The 22483-nt window shown below is 41.9% G+C and overlaps 1 protein-coding gene across 2 annotated transcripts; it reads left to right on the top strand.

The window, feature by feature from the left end:
- The first annotated feature begins 226 nt into the window (after positions 1 to 226).
- On the top strand, positions 227 to 21871 carry HPS3 (HPS3 biogenesis of lysosomal organelles complex 2 subunit 1). 2 transcript variants are annotated; one of them, XM_074834472.1, is made up of 17 exons: positions 229 to 822; positions 1460 to 1954; positions 3274 to 3460; positions 5514 to 5599; positions 6763 to 6955; positions 7231 to 7312; positions 9865 to 10019; positions 11419 to 11527; positions 11738 to 11919; positions 12253 to 12430; positions 13054 to 13284; positions 14974 to 15159; positions 16344 to 16532; positions 17070 to 17177; positions 17523 to 17729; positions 19047 to 19137; positions 20819 to 21871. In XM_074834472.1, exons 1-17 carry the CDS (start codon positions 600 to 602, stop codon positions 20944 to 20946), a joined length of 3030 nt encoding a protein of 1009 aa, XP_074690573.1. In that variant the 5' UTR covers positions 229 to 599; the 3' UTR covers positions 20947 to 21871. The 2 variants fall into 2 exon arrangements, with proteins under 2 accessions (XP_074690574.1, XP_074690573.1); XM_074834473.1 differs by lacking the exon at positions 14974 to 15159 and having other exon boundaries at positions 227 to 822.
- Positions 21872 to 22483: the final 612 nt, after the last annotated feature.

The following is a 22483-nucleotide window of genomic DNA, read 5'->3' as shown; positions in this document are numbered from 1 at the left end:
TTTCTAGTCTTGAATCCTGAAAAGGGTAAAAAACTAGGGTTTTGGTTTGGGGTTTTTGTAGGTTTGGTTTTGATATTTTTTTTTTTTTTCCTTCCCTACACGTTCTGTATAACCCGGAGGGAGAAGGGCTACACCTGCTGAAGATCACCGAAGTGAATTATTTTCAGAGCGCTTCTCACTGGTATCTGTAGAGCATACACTCTCTGCACTGTTTATGGAGTTCCAGAGCCAGAATTGCTGTATTTAATCCCCAAAATGCCTTTGCGTGCGCGTCCCGATCGCAGCAGCCCGGTCGCTGGTCCCGGGGCCGCCGACGGCACCTCCCGGTCCCGCCCCATGCTCGCGCCCCGCTCTCGCGTCAGCGATCGCTGCCGGCTCGGCGGGAGCCGCCGCGGGGGCGCCCGGAAGTACCGGCGAAGCCGTGACGTTACGCGGAAGGAGCCCGCGGAAGGAGCCCGCGGAAGGAGCCCGCGGAAGGAGCCCGCGGAAGGAGCCCGCGGAAGGACGGGCCGTACCGCAGCGGCGGCTGAGGAGGAGGAGAAGGCGGCGGCGGCCTAGCCCGCTCCCCGCAGCTCCCCGCAGGCTCGGCGCGGGCCGCCATGGTGCAGCTCTACAACCTGCACCCGTTCGGGTCGCAGAGCGTGGTGCCTTGCCGGCAGGAACCGGCGCGGTTCTGCTGCGGCCGCGACGCGCTGTTCGTTGCCGGCGCAGGCGGCAGCTGCCGGGTGGAGGCGTTCGCGCTGCGCGAGCAGGGCGGCTGCGAGCCCCTGGGCTCCTTCGCCACGCTGGGGCCCGTGCGGCGCATGGCCCACAGCCCCGCAGGTCAGTGCCCGGCGGGGAGGCCCGCGGGCCGGTCCGGGGGAGGCGAGGTGCGGAGCGGGGGCGGGAGGAGGAGGAGGATGGATGAGCAAGGCCTCGCTGCGGCCGCGCTCCGGCGCTTCCCGCTGGGCCGGGCCGGGCAGCGCGGGGCGGGCGTTGGCGGAGGCACCGGCCGGTCCGAGCGGGGCCGCGCGTGCGGGGCCAGCGCGGGGCTTTTTTCTACCGCCTTCCCCCGCCCCGGGCCGGGCCCGCGCTCCTGCGTGCTGCTGTGCGATTTCGGGGCACGGGGCGGGCCCCGCAGCCCCTCGTCAGTCTGTGACTTTCCCCGTCTTTAGAGAACAAAATGCGGGGGGGGGGGGGGGGGGAGAGGAGACACCTGGTCTGCAATCACAACTCATAAAGTGGATTTAGGAGTTAGGCTGGGCCTAGATCTGTACGTAATGGTACGTGAAATGTGTCCAGCAAAGAAACTCACACTTCGGATTTCATTAGAGCAAAACTGGTGAACAAACTGCTTTTGGAATTTTATGCAAGAGTTGAGAATTTACAGTGTTCTCTGTAATGTACTGCAGCAGGTAGAGAGCTCAAAAAGTGTCATCTATTCTTCAATGATATATCAGTACTGCTACTTTCTTTTAAGGAGACTACCTGGTGACGATTGAGGAGAAAAGCAAAGCAACTTTCCTGAGAGCGTATCTGAACTGGAGATGCATGTCTGCAGGGAGTTCTCGTGTTTGTGTTCGGATGGTCGGTCACAAGATGGAAGAGTCATACAGTGAAACCTTAAAAGAACAGATGTCAATTGTGGAAATGCCACTTTCAGATCCTCCCCTGTGCGTTTCATGTTGTCCTGTAAATGGAGATCTTCTTGTGGGCTGCAAAAATAAACTGGTCATGTTCTGTTTGAAGTATCTGGTCATCAACCAGAATTTGACTGTGTTAGACTTCGAACGCTCCTTAATTTTACACATTGATAATCTCATTCCTGCTGAAGTCGCATTTTGTGCCAGACATATAGCTGTAATGACAGAGCTGGAGGTTCTGATCCTGAAACTGGAACTGGTCCAGCAAAGTGCAGACAGGACAGAGCAGTGTGCACACAGAGGTAGTACGCTAGAAAAGCCTGAGGATGGAGGTAAGTGCAGAAGTGATTTTTTTTTTTTTGATTTCCAGGAATCTGCTAACTGGCTCCTGTTATTCTCAAAGTAGGCTCAAACATGGCAATTGCCCTTCAGAAAATACTTCCAGATCAGTTTAGGACTATCAGCTGAATACTCCAGTGCATGAAAAGTGGTACCATCTGCGGTTGGAGGTAACACTTAAAATAAATACACTATCATTCTGCAGATGCTTTCAGGGTAGTGCAGCCTCTACAGACATAGAATTAGGTCCTGTTTTGGGGTGCCACCATGGGCCAAAACAAAGTGGTAGGAGTTCAGTGTGCTATGTTCAGAAAAATTACTCTGTCAGCATCACTGCCCAAATAACTGTGTCTCTTCTAAGGGACAAGTGGGAGGCCTAATGGAAGAAGCATCTCATGAACCTCGAGATGGGACCATGCATACTGGCTTACACATTTAAGAATGCTGCTGTGGTGATGCATATGCACTTTTGTAACTGTTAGTAGGCTCAGAGCTTGCATAAACAAGGTGTCAGCAAATTCTCCTTTTTCAGTCCTTTGTCTTTTTTGGGGGCTTGCCTTAGAATCCTAGAAACCCCAGAAATAGATTTACTCAGTGGGTCTCATTCCTGTGTATTGCAAGAAATCAATTCATATGTACTCCATTCCCACCTTTCTGAAAGTATCAGAGGAACACCAACAAACTTGAAACCACCAAATTGAAGAAACTTAAAAAGAGAAAAGGATGGTCTTTTGGAAATGGAAACTGTACCTAGAAAAAATTTAAAGGTAAAAAAGACTTGTCAAGATAGGTAAAATATAAACTGGAATGTTCTTCACTGAGTTGAGATGGATCTTAACTCAGATAATGGTATTCCTGGCCCTAGTTGTTTTTATTAATAAAAACTAAATAGGAAAGTTCAGCTTATTTCTGAGTGCTGTTAGGATTTGCTTTCCAGAACTGACGTGAGTTTAAGAGAACCCAACTTTCTATCATAACTGCCTTTTCCTTCTTAAAACCTCTCCAGCCAAATGACAGCTTTTTTTTTGACAGCCAGCCGTTTGCAGCACAGGTTGCCTTGGACTGGCCTTACAATGAACAGTTTACCTGTTCTTTCAGAAATCTTGACTGTTAGGTATTCAGACTGTTGAGGCTTAAATGAAGGATTGGTCTCATCTTCTAGCGTAGCAGTTTTTTGAAATCTCATGGTTTGAGGAAGCCAGTGCTAGCTAGGTAGCTGTAGTTGGAGTATTTAATCGATACTCTGTCATACCACTTTCTTACTGCTAAATGGAATGCTTTGAACAATTAATATAGCATTTTCATTGTTAAGGTGTAAAAGATGAAGGCCCTTCAATGCCTACTTTGCAGCTTGAATTAGATGAGTTCATCGTATGTCAGAAGCCAGTGGAACTGCTTGGGGAAGAAAGTAAGCTATGTGAGATACCCATCACACTGGAATCCACAGAGTTACCTACAGAAGACACAAAGTGCTTCCAAGTGCGGTATCTGCTTTTCAGGTATTGCAAATGTATTTTCCTCTTTATGGGTTAATTTACTACAAGAGATCATAATGAGCTGTGGCTCATGGCTTGTTGAAAGAAAAATCCTGGTATTTTGACTTTGGGGGTTTTTATAAGGGTTGGTGTTTTTTGTTTTTTTTTTTTTTCCCCACTGAGAAAATAATGTGATATCAAAGAAAGCCCATTTTTGAAGAGAAATTTCATTTGGAAGGGACCGACAATGAACATCTAGTACAGCTCCCTGGCCACTTCAGGGCTGACCCAGTGTCAGAGCATGTTGTTAAGGGCATTGTCCAAATGCCTCTTACACACCGACAGGCTTGGGGCAGCGACCACGTCTCCAGGAAGCCCGTTCCAGGGTTTGACCACCCTCTCAGTAAAGAAGTGCTTCCTAATAACTTCCAGCCCGAACCACCCCGAGCGACCCAGCTCTGAGCCCTTACCCGGGTCCTGTCCCTGGGTCCCAGGGCTGCTCTCCAGCAACTCCTCTCCCAGTTTATACTTGTGCCTGGCATCAGTCCATCCCAGGTGCAGAATCTGGCACTTGGACTTGTTACATTTCATGCCGTTGATGATTGCCCGATGCTCCATTCTATCTAGATCCCTCTGCAAGGCCTCTTGTCCCTCAAGAGAGTCAACAGCATCTCCCGGTTTGGTATCATCAGCAAACTTGCTAATGGTGCAGTCAACTCCTGCATCCAGATAATTGATCAAAATATTGAACAGCCCTGGCCCCAGGATCGAGCCCTGAGGAACACCGCTGGTGACCGGTCACCAGTCAGATGTAGCCCTGTTCCCTGCAGCCCTTTGAGCTCTGCTGTCCAGCTGGTTCTTCACCCTATGCTGTGAACCTGCTCATCTCATGGCTGGACAACTTCTGGCCTTGAAAATCCTAAGTTTCATTTTATTTGGGGAATGTGACTAGTTGTTACAATCAGAGTAGAATTTTGGTGGTTTTGCAGTTCTAGTGATGTTTAATGTCTGCTTTCATCATACGTCCTTGTGTGCTGTGAGGAGCATGCATGGCAGCTTCTCTTGTGATGCATCAGAAGGGATGGTCTCTTTCTCAGCTTACAGAATGACAGAATCATTTATGTTGGAAGGGACCTCCTGAGACCATCTAGGCCAATACCCCACCCCTCCCTTCTCAAGCAGGGTCAGCTAGGACAGGTTTTCCAGGACCCTGTCTGGTCAGGTTTTTAATGTCTCTACAGGTGGAGACTCCACAGCCTTTCTGGGCCACCTCTTGCAGTCTCTGACCACCCACGGTTTTTATACTTTAATGGTGAACTGGTAAAACCATTTTACACACCTTATTCTGAAGCAACTTGTGTCAAATTCTGTTATTGTTTAGAGCTTCTTTAAAGGATCACACACAGGCTGATCAGCTGTCCTGTCTCTGTGACCTTAATCACGGTACTGCCTTTTGTTTATTTATTCTGCACCTTTCATTAACTCCAGCTGAAGTGATACTTATTTGAGTACCTCTAAAAAAACATTTTCTCCTTTTCTCCAGCTAGCAAAGGGAGTTTACCAAGTATCTTAAGCACTAAGAAACTACACTTTTTATTTTGTTAGTTATCAAAGCCATTAAACTTCTATCCAACACTGAGGAAGAATTGGTGTCACAGTCCAGCAGTGAATTCCAAAGCAAAGTAGGAAAAAGGATGACACATAATTGGAAAGAAAAGTAGGATTGGAGATAGTGCCGTGTTACATATAGCTCAGTTGAATAAAGAGAGGAAAAAAACCTGTTGAACTGAGGTTCAAATCAATTGCAGCATGTCTTGCAGCGATCCCAGACTTTGACGTGTGTCTTGTAGACAAGCAAAGAGGTTTTTGGTTGCAAGAACTCAAGACAGTTGTCTCTAGCTATGCCACATGCTTCTTGGCATTGCCATGCTAATTACATTAGTAGTAGGAGTGCACATTGTTCTTGAGTATTAAAACATCCACTGTGCCTGTTATGGCTAGTGCTGTCTTGTCCAAAGTAGCTCGTAATGATTTCTCACTGAGGTGCCATGTTGTTGTTTTGGATTTTTATCTCTAGACGTTTTACACCTGACCAGTCACCTTTTGGATTTTGTGAAGAGACAAAGTTGCACTCTGTTCAGCTGCTTCCTGTATACCAGACGGGTATGTGGGTATGCGGGGATGTGTTATGGTCTGTGCCACAGGAGACCTGGGAAAGGAAGGAGCTGCTTTGTTTATTCCATTTTGTACACTGTTTCTGTATGATTTGTTTTTAAATTAAGGTCTTTCCTCCCTTTTCAATGATTTAAACGGAGCTTTAGTTAAGAAAAAAGTCTTTAAGTTTCTCCAAGCTCTGCATAAACCTTGAACTAAAATATCAGTTCACCACACCAGAAGAGGAAGACTAAATCAGCTTTTATCAGTTCTCCACTGATTAATTTTGCATCACAAGATAGTGATCCTCAGTGTTATAAGATACTAAACTGCCTTTCATGAGTCAGTAGTGGAAATCAGAGTAGTAAACCTTAGTAATCATTAAGATATAGGTTACCCTTCTGCCAGGCTTTAATTAAAACTGCAAGTGTTGGGTGCCGATTTTAGGGGTTCATGAATACACACTAGCTCAAGCCCCAACAAACCATGGAAGAATTTAATGCTGTATGTTACCATCAGCTTTACTGACTGCTCACTCAGTTTGTGGTTGGTTGTCTGCTAAGTAGCAAAGCCTCGTTTAAGTTGCAGCTGACTTGAGAATAAGCTACTTGCCATTTACATCCAGCTATCTTATGTTCTCTTGTGATTTACAGTCTTTGACAAGAGGATCTGTAAAATCTGAAAACAACCTTTACCTGCCAAAGTGGCTTTATAAATAAATTCCACCATTCCCAGCCTTTCTTTCCCTTAAGTGAGGACCTGTACTTTGGTGCACTGTAGCTGCAGCTCTGGATGAGCATTCATCCCAGCTCACCAGGAGTTGTCTGAGATCAGGCTGATCATCCAATCTATGGATGCTTAGTTGTGATGAATCTGCCAGGTCTCTCAGATGCTGTTACATCTATAGGATTCCTTCAATCGGTGGTACGTCCACTCCTTGGTTAAAAATTACTCCAAATGAGAGAACATGACATACAAATCTGTGACCTGTGCACTGATCCGACCTGTACGCTGATCTTCATATAGTTCTTTTTCTCTTCACTAGCTACTAACAAAACCAGTCCACAACCTGGGCAGGTTTGATAGTATCTTTTAGGCATTAGGCTTGCAAAGGAATTGCCAGGTTTTGATTTACAAGGTATATAAAATGCCTTTCTTATTGTTACATCTAGGAAGTTCTGTGACAGACCATGAGGAAATTGAGAACAAGAGAGAACTACTGAGTCTCTTTTGCTTTTTCTCTTTACCTCATGTTGGATATCTCTACTCTGTTGGGAAGTTAGTAGAACTGATTTCTACTTACCAATATTCAGAGAAGTCAGAGCAGGCAGTTCTCACTCCACAGTTCCTGCACGTCATTACAAGGTACTATGTTTATGATTTTGCTGATAGTATCACTATGTTTCTTTATGCTACTGCCATTTAAATTTTTTTTTTTTTCCCTCCCTCTGATACGTCCTTCCTAGCCTCCTGGAACTCTCTGGGTAGGCTCATGTGATAGTGCAGCATGCCCTCCTGCTTAGGCTTCTAGGCACATTTCTATGAAGGAAAAAATACCTGATTCTCTGTAGTTTTGGCTACTGGATTTTTGCAAGTCTTCATTTTTTTTTCCTTCATTGTGGTTTCTTCTTTCCCTCTAGTGAGAACCTGCAGTGTTTCACAGTGCGGTGCAGTGCAGCAGCAGCTCGTGATGAGGATCCATATATTGATACGACTGTGAAGGTGCAGCTCTTACTACCTTGCTAAGATAATGGGGGTAGTAGTATGGCACTTAGTTTCCTTATGTTTCCTTCTGAAATCCTGTTACGTTCTATTGGCTGAACCAATAAAATAAGGTCCAAAATTAATATTTTACTTCAATCTATGGCATATTGTATTTTAATGGTCTACAAATGCCTCAATGAAACAATCTATTATTGCTGTTTGAGATTCTAGATGATTAGTGGTATGTTTTCAAAACCATGAAAAGCTATAAAATCACTTACATCTTAAACTAAATTCCATGCTTTTCCTGCATTAATCTGAATGAATGGTGCAGAGTTTTCCCTTATTGCAGCTGATGATGCTTCTCTCTCTCAGGTGTCCTTGAAAAATCAGTTTTTGTAAAAGGAGTGTGAACACTTGAACAAGTCTGCTACCAGATACTTTGTGCATGTTTTTTAGGAGGAGAGCTTTTGATCCTTGGAGGTCTAGACTTTTCCTGTTCCTTAAATTGCTTATCAGTAAAAATCTATTGAATTGTAAAGATTGGGATGTACATTAATAAAAATACCAGGAAAGAAAGACTGAATTAGGCCTGTACAAACCTCATGAAGTTCAACGAGGCCAAGTGCAAGGTCCTGCCCATGGGTTGGGACAATCCCAAGCACAAATCCAGGCTGGGTGAGGAGGGGATTGAGAGCAGCCCCAAGGAGAAGGACTTGGGGGTGTTAGTAGAAAACTGACTGTGAGCCAGCAATGTGTACTCGCAGCCCAGAAAGCCACCTGTGTGCTTGGCTGCACCCAGAGCAGTGTGGGCAGCAGGGCGAGGGGCTCCCCCTCTGCTCCGCTCTCGAGAGACCCCCCTGCCGTGCTGGGTCCAGCTCTGGGGGCACCAACATCAGAAGGACACGGACCTGCTTGAGCGGGGCCAGAGGAGGCCATGAGGATGCTTGGGGGGCTGGAGCACCTCCCCTGTGAGGACAGGCTGAGAGAGTTGGGGGGGTTCAGCTGGAGAAGAGAAGGCTCTGGGGAGACCTTAGAGTGGCCTCCCAGGACTGAAAGGGGCTACAGGAAAGGGAGAAGGGAAGGGACTCTTGATTAGGGGGTGTGGGGATAGGATAAGGGGGAGCGGTTTTAAACTGACAGAGGGGAGATTTAGATGAGATCTAAGGAAGAAATTCTTCCCTGTGAGGGGGGTGAGGCCCTGGCACAGGTTGCCCAGAGAAGCTGTGGCTGCCCCCTCCCTGGAAGGGTTCAAGGCCAGGTTGAACGGGGCTTTGGGCAACCTGGGCTAGTGGAAGGTGGCCCTGCCGAGGGCAGGGGCTGGGACTGGATGGGCTTTGAGGTCCTTTCCCACCCAAACCACTCTGATTCTGTGATTCCTTTTGAGCGTGTAGACAGCGGACAAAGAAACCATAGGACAGTAGAAGTATTATAAAATTCTCAAGAGCTAAACATGAGAGCTCTGCTCCTCATAAAGGTACTGAGATAAAGAATATAAACACATGACACAATCTGTCCCTTCTCCAGTCTCACCTTTCTGTGTTTTCACTGTGGCTTGCATTCAGTCCATTACGGTTCCTGCAGTCAGGCACCAGGCTGCCTCCTGTCTCAGCAGGAGGTTTGAGGAGATGTGCATGTCATGGTGGTCTGCAGGCTGCAGTCCCTCGTGATGTCCCTGCTGCAGCTTGTGCTCCACAGGCTTCAGACTCAGTCTGGCGTGGGCCCTGCAGGGGCCACGTCCCCTCAGGGTGTTTCTGCTGCAGTGTGGAGTTGGAAGTGTGGTGATGGCAATGGTGGTTATTATTTATTTTTCCTGCTGTTTTTTTACATCAGTGTCAGAGCTGGCTGGTTCTGGTTCTGACTAGCCCAGGGCAGTTTAGAGCCTTCTGGTCACCACTGCAGCCTCCTGCCTCTTTACAAGAAATGTTAAGGTTTCTTCAGAAAACGGGGTACACATATGGTGCTGTGTTGCTATGTTAATTTGTAGATATGGTATTTTATCTTCTTAAAGCTGTAAATGTGGAATATTTCTGGGCAAATGAAGTTGCATTTTTCCATTTTTAGTCCAGTATAGATTATATGGTAAGGTTTAACTGAAAGCTGCATATTGAACAAATCAGGAACATAATACTGGGTATGTAATGTAACAATAGGCAAGGAAATATAATACTTTTCTCTATAATTGCTTTTCATAAGCAAATGAAATCAATACTTTTATAACCATGTCAGGCAATCTTTTACAACTTGGCCAAATTCAAACTATTTGGGATTAAGTTTTCCATGTTAGGCATCTCCCTCAGGCTCACTTATTTTGAGACACACAGCTAAAACTGTGTAGTTGCTTTGAAGAGTGAAATGATTATTTTTTTTTTTACCCATTGTTAAATGATTTATGTCATAGTTTAGAGTATTTTTATTCTTGCTTAAGTGAAGAACTCAAAAGTTAGGAAAGCCAGTGAATGTTTTTAGTGTCAGATAATTGAACAGAGGTTAAATTTCTTTTTTTTTGTTGTTTAAAGTCTCAAAGTACATACTAACAGAAATTACAAAGCAATTACTATCCTTTATAGGCTTGTCCACCTGTTGCACTGGATGTCTGCACGTTAAGAATGCAGCTTTTTATAGGACCAAGAGCTATCTGTCATTTCAAAAACCATATAATTCTTTTGACTAAGGCAGACACGGAAGATATTACTGAAAGAAGAAAGCCTACAAGAAGGATGCTGTAAGGATTTCTGTCTTTTGGGGAGATGGTATTTATAGCTCTGTGTACAGTGCTGAATTTGTGGATGTTGGAGTTGAAGAGAGGTTCCTCTGGAAAACTGTTTGGAAAGAATTCCCTAATTAGTGCATGGGAACAAAAATCAAGCATTTATTTTTTTCAATTCTACTGTATTAACTGACATAGAAGAAAATAAGGTAGGGTCACAAATGCTTGAAATCAACAAAGTAAGTTACTCAAGATTGTAAAAAACTTATGTAAGTAATGTTAAAATAATATTACTAAGAACGTATGTGCTTCTGAGAAGAAAAAAATATGTATCTTGAGATACAAAAATATGCAGGAGTACTGAAGCTACAGGCTAACAAATTGTAACACAAAATGAAAATGTCTTACATTTGGCTAAGGGTTCTTCCCAAGAAAAGTTATGAACATCACTGTAGTAATCCATGACAAAAGAAGGATCAGACTTTGGCCCAAGATACACTTCTAGCATGTATGTAGCCAGAGGCTCTTGTGACTTTTTATCTATTTCCATGAGAACTGCTATTCCCATTCTTTTTTGAGGGCTTTTCATAAAATTACTAAACAGCTATTCTAAACCAGCTATTTGGAAATTACATTAAAGTCAGTTCAAGTTCATTAACCAAAGCGGGACAACTGTAGTTGATTGAAGAGTTATTTGAACCAGTATTTCTTAAAGCCTAGAGCAGACGTTATTCAGGAGAAGATGAGGATAAGATGAGAATGATAATTCAAAATACTGTATTTTTCTTTGTATAAAGCACAGTTTCTTCTGCCAGTAGTGCTGTTTCAGAGATTATAGTTGGCATTTGAGGAAGATACACTTTTTGCCTTCAGTAAAGAAAGTTGAACAAATATTAGTCTACTTAATACCATCACTTGAAAATAAAGATAAAAATATCCCAGAAGAGTTAAAAACCAAAAAGCCATAACAAAAAGAGTGTTTTCCTACAGTGTTTTAGCCTTAGGGCGTTACAGACCTAGCCAATGTGTTAGAGTAAAAGCATTCAAATACTTTTTTGCCATGTCTTGGCAAACACTTTAATAGAGCTGCAGGGGCAAATGTGCAGTAAGTCCTTACAGAAAGTAAGCAAACATCTTAGCTAATTTGAGTTACTTAACTTCATGTAAGTATCTGATACTACCTGTTGTTAAGCCTGGAGAAGATGTAGATAGCTTTGATGGTATTCCTGGTGTGTGAACATGCCTATCCCTGTTTTGTTATTAGCCATTATGACTTAAATTCACAGCTTAACTCTTAAGCATTTACAAGCCTGCAAACATACCTATTTGTGCATTGAAATTATCAAGTGAGTGAGATTTTTTTTGGCTGCATAGTGTTTATTTGGACACTGACAACTCTTTTCCTTCTCTCTAGTTCCAGAAAGGCTGACAGCATCAAATCCAGAACAAATTCTGAGTCAGAGCCTGGTTGGAATTTATATATTATAAACACTGTTTCAACTATTCAGCTTTACAGAGAAATGGTATTGCCCAACTCCTGCTTTTGTTGTTTGGTGACTAAAATTAAGTACTGCTAATTAATCTCTGATGCATGTCATTGCTAAATATAACGTAATATATTTGTCATGAATAGCCCATAATACTTTTTCAAATGGCTGCTGCCCTCATTACAATTGTTCCTGTATATTCTTAATTTTTGCCAGCAGCCTAAGTATATCCTGTGTCTGTTCTAGGTAGATTATAGTAGAATTTACGAAAATGTAAAAACAGAGAGTTGCATCCATCTTTTAAGTGAGGCTCACTTATTGGTCAGAGCAGCTGTAATGGACCCTCATTTCCTTAAATCAGATGAGAAAGAAGAACTTCTAAAAGCATTCAGAGAAAGTTGTGCCTTCTTAGGAGACTGCTATAGCAGGTACGTTTTAGATAGGTGAGGTTTTTTTCCCAACAATGTAACTGTAAAATGAAAATTCATCATTCTTTGATGTTTTACATTAGTATTACATATATAATACAAGTCTTTATGTTCTACAAAACCAGCTTAATCTAGTCATCTCTGCAGTATCTGCTTGTCTTTATTGTTACTGAATACAGAATATAATATTACGCTGAGTATGAGCTATGTATTCGCAGATACTGGTGTGTCTGCAACTTTGTTTGATGTATTATTTTAGTTCTTACAAACAGTGATGGTAAAGTGTTGCCCTTAATTGTTTTGTTCTTTTCTTCTTTCCTCTCTTGCCTTCAGGTTTGACACAAAGGATTACCACCTTGCTTTGCCATACTACAGAATGTCAGGTTTATCAGTGACTGAAGTTTTAAAGAGACTAGTTTCAGAAGGTGATGAAATACAGACATATGAGAGAGGATTTATATTTTACTTAACTCATTCTCTTAATGAAGACTTAAATGAAGAATTAAGTAAGGTAGAAACAACAGGGGTTTTTTCTTAATCTGTTGATCTAGTTCTGATTTTAAGAACTGTGTATCAAATTTTAATTAAATGCCCTTTGAAAATGCTGAGTTGCTTATTTAGTTTTACAGTTGTTCTTTTTCACATCGTTTTTATTTTCCCATTTTTGTTGACAAAGTAGCAAGCAGCACCTGTGATGCTTTGGGCTGCTTTCAAGCAACATTATGGGTTTGACTATCATGATGCATGTTGCTAATGTTCTGGTTCCCACTGGCACACAAAGACTTCCATTTTAGCAAAGCTCTGCTGCAAATTTCTTTTCATTTCTCTTTCTATAACAAAACAAACTCTTTCTTTGAACATTGCCAAATTGTACAGGTTGGTAAAACCAATTCACTGTGGTGATGGATGTTCTCCTAGCACCCCAGAATATGGGTTGCATCACTGCTGATTAGAGATCCTTTACTTTTACCAGTGGGGAGGAGAGTCAGGAAAGGCACTGTGATTTGATAGCTAAGCTGTACTTGTCTGTTTTATTAAAAAACACCAAAGAAAGCAAAATAAAACTGCAGTACTTTTATATTCACATACATATCTGGAAAGGTCTAATCTGTCAAATGGCTTTTATTTCAATAGGAATCAGCAAATAAAGTTCTCCAGATATTCTGTCTTGCTGACCCTGTGCAGCTGCCTCATATCCTCTGCAGCCCCTGCATGAGAAATGTATGTCCTCTGACAGCTGTGAAGTATCTTCAGAAAGTAGAAAAGATCATGCCATCAGTGGTCGTGACACTTACTAAGGCTTTCATGGCTCTGAAAATGGGAGACCTGACAATGTGTGAACATGAGATGGGCTCCTATAAGGAGGTAAAGTATGCTGAAAGCATAAGCTATTCATGCTTTGCAAAGGCAGAGTCAGTAGGTTTGGCATGTAGTTGTATTTTACTGTAGAAGCAACTGTTGGTCACTCCTCTTCCTCCTGCTGGGCTGCACAGGCTCCACTGAGTGCAGTAACAGTGGAATCGAGGGCTGGCATACACACTGGGACTGTACTGTTTCCTCTGCAGGTCGGGTAGTCTTATCTTGGCAGAGCTTTACCAAATAAGTGAAAGTTTTGAAGCTGTTAAGTTCTTGTTAAAGTAAATGCTGTTTACCGGAGTATAACAAGCTCTACAGAGCCATTGCTCTTCAGCAGTACAGAAGGGTTGTATAGCAGCATTTTTACACCCCTCCACCTGTAATATGTGTTATGCCCATGAAAACCCATCTGTATGCAAACAGCTGTTGTAAAATTGCTCTTGAAGCAGAATGTCCATGATGCACACAAACTAAAGTTTCTGTATACAATTTTCCATCTTTCTTATGTGGAATCAAAGCACTTAAGCCTTAGTAAGAACAGATCAGAACTTACTTCAGTGCTATCAAAGGAAGGATTCCACACCAATGGGGGGAAAAATGTTAGTGAAGCAGTCTGTGCCACAGATGTTCACTTGTGGTTTTAGATTGAGACCTGTCTGTAAATTACTTGTAAAGGTTGCTCTGGACTGGTGAATATTCAGAGGTGACAGAGCTTGAAATACAGACTCTTTCTGAGAGTGAGATATTGGAGGTATAAAAATTTTTAAAATAGCTGTTTCAAAGTTAGATATCATGCTTTGGTAGGAGAAGTCCTGGAGAGCTTTCAAAGTTAGCAGTTTTTGAATTGTAGGGTGGGAATTGTGGAGAGTTGTTTCAACAATGATGCCCAGCACCACCTTCATTCTAACCATTTACAGCACAATCAAGTGAAATTGCCGGGTTGTGAGCAAACATACACACATTCCACTGCAGGGGTGTTGGGGTTTTTTTTTTGTTTTTCTTTTTAATCTGGCCTATTAAAAAAATGTTCTGTTGCACCTCACCTTTAAAAAGCATTTTTTGCAAAGCAGAAAGAGTAACGCTTTCACAAAGTTAGAGAAAGGAAGGATAGTTTGTATGCATGGTGGGGTGAAATCTGAAACTGCCTCCTAGGTCTGCCTTATATTTCCTGTGTAATTCATTTAATCTGCTTAGGCATCATTTCCCCACTGTCTTTAGAGTGGAAATAATATCTTGTCATTCTTACCTTCAAAAGCACCCAGATATCCAGAAACAACTTGTGCAGCACATTTTGATCATTGTTTCATGGGTATTTTCAAAATAAAATGCATACTTTAGCAAAGTAGTCTATTGAAATTTCAGCTGGTGATTTTTCAAAACACCGTGTGTATTGAATGTCTTGGATTTCATAGTGCAATCTATCTTTCTTACATGCACAGTAACTCCAGCTTCCAACAGTGTGTTACTTTCAGTGTTCAGGCAATGGCCTGTTGTTCAGGAGTCACTGCTCTGGCACAGTTTGGATCTCAGTCTCTGGAGAGCTATTCTATAAATTGTAGAAAGGATTTATTTCCTTCTTCTGACCTTCCTTCATTTCATCTGTCTAAACTTCACTGCCTGAGGAAATACTGAGTTTTCTGAGTTGAATCAAATGTGGATTGAATTCTTTACCTGATTTGTATCTGACTGTATTTGTAGACAGCACTGGCTTCTGGCTTCACTGGGCAACCAAAACTCTTGAGACAGCGTAAGGAAGGAATTGTCGTGCCAACTGAGTTTGCTGTTCACCTGAAGGAGATGCAGCCTGGTTTACTGGTGGCTGCCACTGTGGCTTTACATGAGAACAGTAAAATTGAACTGGAAGAAGCAGATACCTTTTTCAAGGTTGGCGTGTAATCATTTTTTGCTTCTATTTTTCTCATAGTGATGTTGTGATGGGTAGGCAAAGCAGGCTTAGTTGCTCCTTCACTCAATTTCAGCATTTCTTCAGAAGGAGGGAGATGAGGGTTGGGTATATTCCAGTTATGATAGATGACTACAGAGTCAGAAACGGGACTATCTGGAAAGAAATACTGGTTAAATCAAGAAAAAAAAGCCTCATTAAGTAAGTTCTTTGATTTGACCCTGTCATTTGAATGGAGAATACCCAGATCTCAGAGATCTTTCAATGGCTTCCTAGTAATTGGACTTCCTAAGGCTACTGAAATTTAACAGAATTTAGAGAAGTCACTTCCATAAACTCCTTTGGAAGAAATCATTAGGATTGAAACATACTTGTAAAGAATTAGACTTAAATAGGAAGGTATATAATATTTGATGTTCTGTGTAAATTTCTGAAAGAAGAGTGGGTCTCTGCAGTTTATGAGGAGAAAGACAAATAGAATAGTTTCTGGTGTCACTGAAGTATTCTTTATTTAGATTGGGAATAGACAAACCTTTTTTCTTTTCTCTACAATGAATAACATTGTTTGGATTAAAGCCATGTATTCTTCAGTGTAGGTGTGTTGCAGTCTTGTGTCTGTTACTGTGAAAGACCTGTATCAGAAATACCAAGTCATGAAACTTGAATCAGAACAAGTGTTGCTGTTTAAAGCGAATTGGAGACCAAAAGTCCTTTTCACTGGCACACCAGACCTTAAAAGCATCTGCCTTGTGGGTCCTACCATTATACCCAGCTGAGCTACACAGCAACTCTTACGGCCTTTAGATTCTTCTTGCTAAGATACCTGCTTGGCTTATTGGTATATGTAAAATCCTCCAAACTAGCAGTCTGTAACTACTTGCTGACAGTGTGCTGACATTTCTGGCAGTGGAGTAAATCTTGAAGAATAAATCAAATCTATTGTTCAGAATTGATTACTTTAAAATCATTCCATGAACTTGTTCCTTTGCCTAGCACTGTATTATGTAGAATCACATCCATTACAAATACATCAAGACAAGAAAGGAACCAAAGTTGTGCTTCTAGTAAAAGTGAAAAACTGTTCCTCCTGTCTCTTCTAAATTCTGCTACTAATAATTACCACAATCTGTGCTAACTTGATGTCTTCCAATGTTTCTGTTCTTAGATGTTGTGTGGTAACAGTGAAAACACTATTCCTCAGCTCTTGGTGGATTTCTGGGAAGCTCTTCTTGTAGTGTGCTCTCAGGAAGAAATACTTCAGGAGCTTTTACTGAGGGTTACTTCTCAGTACGTTTGGAGAATATCAAAGAAGCAACTTCCTGAGACTAAGCCATTGAAAACAACAGAGGATTTGGTAAGTCTACCACTCGCAGGAAGTTTGATGGCTGCATTGTCCCTCCAAAATCGATCCAAATACTATCCTTAGTATTTCAATTCTGGACAGTTTATTTCTTAAAAGAAGCAAGACTGAAAGCAAATAAGGTAGCGTGCAGTTACCAAGTAGGTATTGCTGGCTCTGGGGAGTCCTGTTCTTTGGGGACATTTGCATCTATACTTCCAACAGGAATCTCAGCTCTGGATAGAAATAAGGGCTAAAATGAAACAATCAGAGTTTGTCAGGTGGAGCGTTTGCAGTTTTACAAAGCTGGCTAAATGAGAAAAGTGTGTGAATGATGAATTTTAAGGGATTCTGAATGGGAAATCTGAAATACAGAATTATATAGGAGTTTCCAGTTTATTTGTAACTAAATTGTATGAAGCAGAAGAAAGAGTAGCTGCTATTCTAAGTTATGCTATTTGAGAGTAAAGTTTTCTTCACTTGTGGGTTTGACATGGAACTGTCACTAACAGAAATATTTCTTGTATTGCCACTTGATTCTTTCTTGTATAGATAAACTCCTGTAACCATTTTGGGTTGATTTTCCCATGGGTAACTTCCATAATGTCAATGGGATCTCCATCTGATGAGGATTACCATGAAGATATCTCAAAACTACAGGTATGAAACCCCTTAAATCTTACTGTTCACAGCTTAGATCCATTCTGCAAATGTTCATGTATGTATGAACAACTTCCTCCTTCCCCCCCAGGTTATACAAGTTAAACTAAAAGGCCCACTGAAATGATGAAAGGAAAAAATATGTAGAGATGCGTCAATAACAATGATATTTACATTTGCAGTCCACTCTAAACTTGCTTTCTCAGTTTTCAATAACATTTATTAAAGGAAGTATTATTTCAAAATTATTCCGATAAGTAAGGGCTTGTGTTCTAAGGTTATGGTTAGCATTTTTTTGCAAAGTTTGTCTTACATCCAAACAATACTTTTTCTTCTTGTCTTCAGTCTCTTTTGTGTAGTCAGTCAATCAATATAGCTCCAGCTCTGCCTGTCTTGGAGCCTCTGACAGAGGCTGGCAACGTTGGCCTCACCATCTACGTTCTCTGCAGTACCCGTCTAGGCCGGTACGAGGAAGCCCTTGACCAGCTCCTCAGAAGGTGTCCTGATGCAGCTGTATTATATGCTCAGCACGAGCTGAAAGGTGACAATCGGGTGAGCTACTTTCGTTACAGTATTTTTTTGCTTTGTTTTTTTCTGTTTTCTAACTATAAATGATGTGTGTACAGATGGACTCTGAATGGATCAAGTAGTGCAACTTTCAGACAAACTGCTTAACTTGCTTTGAACCTCTGGCTTGGCATTTAAATTCCGTAACTCAGTCCCCACTAATTTTAATGGAATATTTTTTTTTTCCCCAGTTTCTTCTGTGACTTTTTGTATTCATTCTAGCAAATTGAAAGCATAGTCTTTTCAGATGGCAAAGTGCCTCAGAAAAGGCAGAGTAGTACATTCTTTTTCCACTGTAAACGAAAAACTAGCTAGTTTCTCACTAATCAGTGTTCTAACTTGTTTGACAGTGTTGTATAACATGAAATTTAGTGATAAGCTACCTGATAAGAACACATGGTCCTTCAGATAAAATCACACTTAAATATATTCTTCCTGTGTTCTAGTGACATCTTCTGGCCTTCTAACACCAGAATGGTACTGGTGCACTAGGGGAAAGATTATGTTCTTTATGTCCCATTTTCCCTTAAGCCTCTGTACAGTTTTAATTTTGGAACCGATTTTATTCAAGTGTTCCAGGAGTACAGGAGTTTACTTCTATTGCCCATCAGAGTTACTCAATTAATTGTGCACCATTTTGCTGGCCAGGGTCAGCAAAGGTGATCCTCTACCAGATGGACATACTAGAACTCTGTTCAAAACCAGATTTGTGCTTTTTATTCAGATCTGAAAATAGTTTCTTTGATTGTTTCCACATAGTTAGAGTTGAATGTGAGGTTGCAGTACTGAATCTGAACACAGGTGGAGGAAAAGAGTTGCCATATTGAAAAAAGAAGGAAAGAAATTCCTTCTCTCCATTCTTATTAACAAAATTATAAACATAATTCACTACTACTGCTGTTGGAAATAGACAGATTAGGTCAGGAGACAGAGCAGAATTCTTGTAGTAATGCTGTTCACCACTTTGCATGGAGCTGTTTGGAGGGAAAACCCCTCCTTTTCTGACTGCATCAGTCTCACTAATTATGTGACTTTTTTCTCTTATAAACTTTTCTCTATAGAGGGACTAGGGGGCACTATGTAAAATTTTTCGAGTAGAAAAAGATCACACTGAAAATTGAAAAACACATCATATGCAAAAAAGCCTGCATTTCAGAGCATTATATAAATTATTGAGTTCATCGCAACCTACCTGCATTTGTACATATCTGAGCTTAGTTAGTGTGTTTTTAGCAGATCTTTCATACTCTTAATTGCAGTCCTTGTTAATTTACACTTTTGCTGTTGGTTTTTGTGGATTAGGCTGTGTGGTGGAACAAGCTGCTTCCTGAACTTTGCAAGACAACCAGACTTACTGGCAATGACTGCCCTGTTCTAATTTCATCACTGAAAGGTAAATGAATTTATTGCAACTCCAGCAGCCTTTGCACATCATCTGACATTGTAAATACTGTTCAGGCTAAGGACTACTGATCTGATAATTTGGAAGAAAATGGGCACCTTTGTCTACAGTTAAAGCTAACACAGCTCATCAGGCTTTCTAGTTGTTAGCACAGGATTCTGCAACGTACAGTGTGTTGCCTCATATAAAAATGGCATTAATTTTGTAGTGAAAACAAACAGTTTGTTGGAATGTTGGAATGTCCAAAATGTTGGAATCATATCTACTCTGCTCTCGGGAGACCCCCCTGCAGTGCCGGGTCCAGCTCTGGGGGCACCAACAGTAGAAGGACACGGACCTGCTCGAGCAGGGCCAGAGGAGGCCACGAGGATGCTCAGGGGGCTGGAGCACCCCCCTGTGAGGACAGGCTGAGAGAGTTGGGGGGGTTCAGCTGGAGAAGAGAAGGCTCTGGGGAGACCTTAGAGCGGCCTCCCAGGACTGAAAGGGGCTACAGGAAAGGGGGGAGGGACTCTTGATCAGGAGGTGTGGGGATAGGATGAGGGGGAACAGGTTTAAACTGACAGAGGGGAGATTTAGATGAGATCTAAGGAAGAAATTCTTCCCTGTGAGGGGGGTGAGGCCCTGGCACAGGTTGCCCAGAGAAGCTGTGGCTGCCCCCTCCCTGGAAGGGTTCAAAGCCAGGCTGGACGGGGCTTTGGGCAACCTGGGCTAGTGGAAGGTGGCCCTGCCGAGGGCAGGGGGTAGGACTGGATGGGCTTTGAGGTCCCTTCCCACCCAAACCATTCCATGATTCTGTGATAGTGTTTCTATATAGGTCAAGAATGGACACTATTAAAAAAACTTACTACATAAAACTAATAGACAGTAATTGTTTCTTCTCCTTGGCCCAGTGCCTGTATGGTTCTAAGCAATGACAGGCTACTTTTGATAACCCAGCAGGTGTTTAAGTGTGTATTGATGATTAGGTCACAGACTGAAAAAACCACAACGTGTTACTACTAGAAGTAGAGAAACCAACCCTGGTAGTCTAGTTGTCACATGTTTGTGGGAAGTCAGTAATGTTGTGTATAGCTGAGGGGCCAGTGTGTTTGTTCTGACCGAATAAGAGTGAATAAAGCACCTGTATTTTTTACAACTGACAGTGTAATGCGTGGGGGCAGGAAAACAGCATCACGGGGTTGCATTGTGCAGCACAGGTTGCCATGCTCTATCATAAAGTTCTAGTTGCTAGTGCTAATAGTTTTTCTTTTGAAATACTGTTTTCATGGAGTAACTCTGCTGTAATCACTTAAGAACATGAACAGCTTGGTCTGAGAAGCTGCTTGCAGAACATCTCATTTTAGAGGTTGTGCTGAGTTAGGGTGCTGCTTCCAGGGCTTCCCTGGCCTTTGATACAAAATAGGTGAAGTACTAGATCAGACTTCCATAAGCATTAGTGCCGCATGTAGACCTGATGAGATCAAGGTATGGGTTTAATCTAACACATAATTTCAGTTTACTTTTGAGACTTCCTATAGTTGCATTTCCTCCTAAATGGGCGTGTCTCAAATTTCATTCCCATTGCAATACTTACATAATTTGATGACTTCAATTAGTGATTACATTGTTAATGTTTTTTCATTTCTTTGTTCTAAAACCAAAATACCTAAACAAGATTTTCTCCCCTGTTCAGAAACTTTATCAGTTGTTGCAATGGAACTGGAACTAAGGGATTTCCTCAGTCTTCTACCAGAGGATGGAACTGCAGCGTTTTTCCTGCCACATCTTCTTCACTGCAGCCAGAGGAGGCTGCTGACCTAAAACAATGGAAGTCTACTATGCACTGAAATTCAGAGAATGTGCTGGAATACAGAAGTAAATAAACAGTAGAACTACATATAAGGTACCATGGGACTCCCCTGACATAAATCACCTTATTTCTCAGTTGAAACCTCGTGACAGCTATTAAATGACAGCTATTGTCTGAGGGAGAGCATCTCTTTTGAAGCCAGTACTATTGCACTCTGATGAAGGTCAACAAACCAGAACTCCTGCCAGGTAGAAATGAATGGTGGTGGGACTGGTGAAAACACAGCTATGAGCTGTTAGGCAGCATCACCTACCTTCTCAGTGGGGGTGAACTTACAGTCCAAGCAGCTAGAAAATACAGACGGTGTGGTACAATTGGACGTACAGTGTTCACTGGAAGTAAAGCAGGGAGTCAGTCTTAATTCTATGTTAGTGAGTTGGATCACTGACCTGGGGAGGAGTTTAAGCTCAGGCATGTGTCTAACTGGGCAGAAGTAAGTGCCTTACCCTCCCAAGTGGAATTGGGCCCCACTTAACTTCATTTTGCAACACAGACATTCCCTTGAATTCCAGCTGGCAAAGCCAGTCAGCTGCTCTGTCATCTCAGCTGCATGCCCATGCAAGTGTTAAATGTTTTCATTTAGCAATTCCCTAAAAAAGGCCATAAATCAAAAAGAAACAGACATGTTCCCAAGGGGAGTGGAAGATACGGACTACTGCTTGCTTGCTTTTTTTTTTTTTTTTTTCTTTCTTCTGTTTGTTATACTCAGTCAGTAGAGAAGGATTTGAAATATCTTCTTGGTTTTCTGGTAAGCATCTCAGGTACTTGTGCATAGATGTACTGATGTTTGCCTTTCTTTTGGGCAGAAAACATCCTTTTGTTCCTTCAGCTGGAATTCAATCATAATAAACTGTCACGATGTTTATGGCTTTCTTATGAATGCAGTTTGTTTTTTTGAGAATCTACCACAAATAAATCAATGAGTCCATGATCCCATAACTGTCTAAAGGCCTAATTAGCTGACATTGACGCTATCAAATCCATTTTCCCTGAAGCTGTAGTATTACTTAAACCTGTAGAAGTAAGTCAGAAGAGGTCATCTACATTGCAAATAAAATATATTTTGAAACTATTTTCTTTTTTAACTTGGCTGTAGCAGGAATGCTACACAGATAAAATCAATGAGCTGATTTACTAGGAGGGATTATGCTGGTTTCAGTAGAATCTTTCTACCTTAAGAAAGGCCAGAGTAATTTAGTCTTGTGACAGAGAAGCAATTTCCTTTGTTCTGGCAGCTGTAAAGCTCAAGTGTTCTGCTTTGCCTGCCTGTCCCGTACATCCTTCCCTCGTGTTTGACAGAGGTCCAGCGTACATGGAGTGGGGTTATGAAAACACGATGGCACGTGGATGGCACCTGCTCTTACCGCTTTCATTTTTGGCCAGCATTAGTCATGCACTAATACTGCTGCTTCCATCTGTCAAGAAATGCTTAATTTCTTCATTAGTCTTAATGCTAGGTCTTCACTATACAACTAACATCAAAATGAT

Source organism: Strix aluco, chromosome 9, assembly GCF_031877795.1.
Source record: "Strix aluco isolate bStrAlu1 chromosome 9, bStrAlu1.hap1, whole genome shotgun sequence".
NCBI classification, from domain to species: Eukaryota; Metazoa; Chordata; class Aves; order Strigiformes; family Strigidae; genus Strix; species Strix aluco.
The sequence above is the reverse complement of the archived record's forward strand: the minus strand, read 5'-3'. Positions and strand labels throughout refer to the sequence as shown.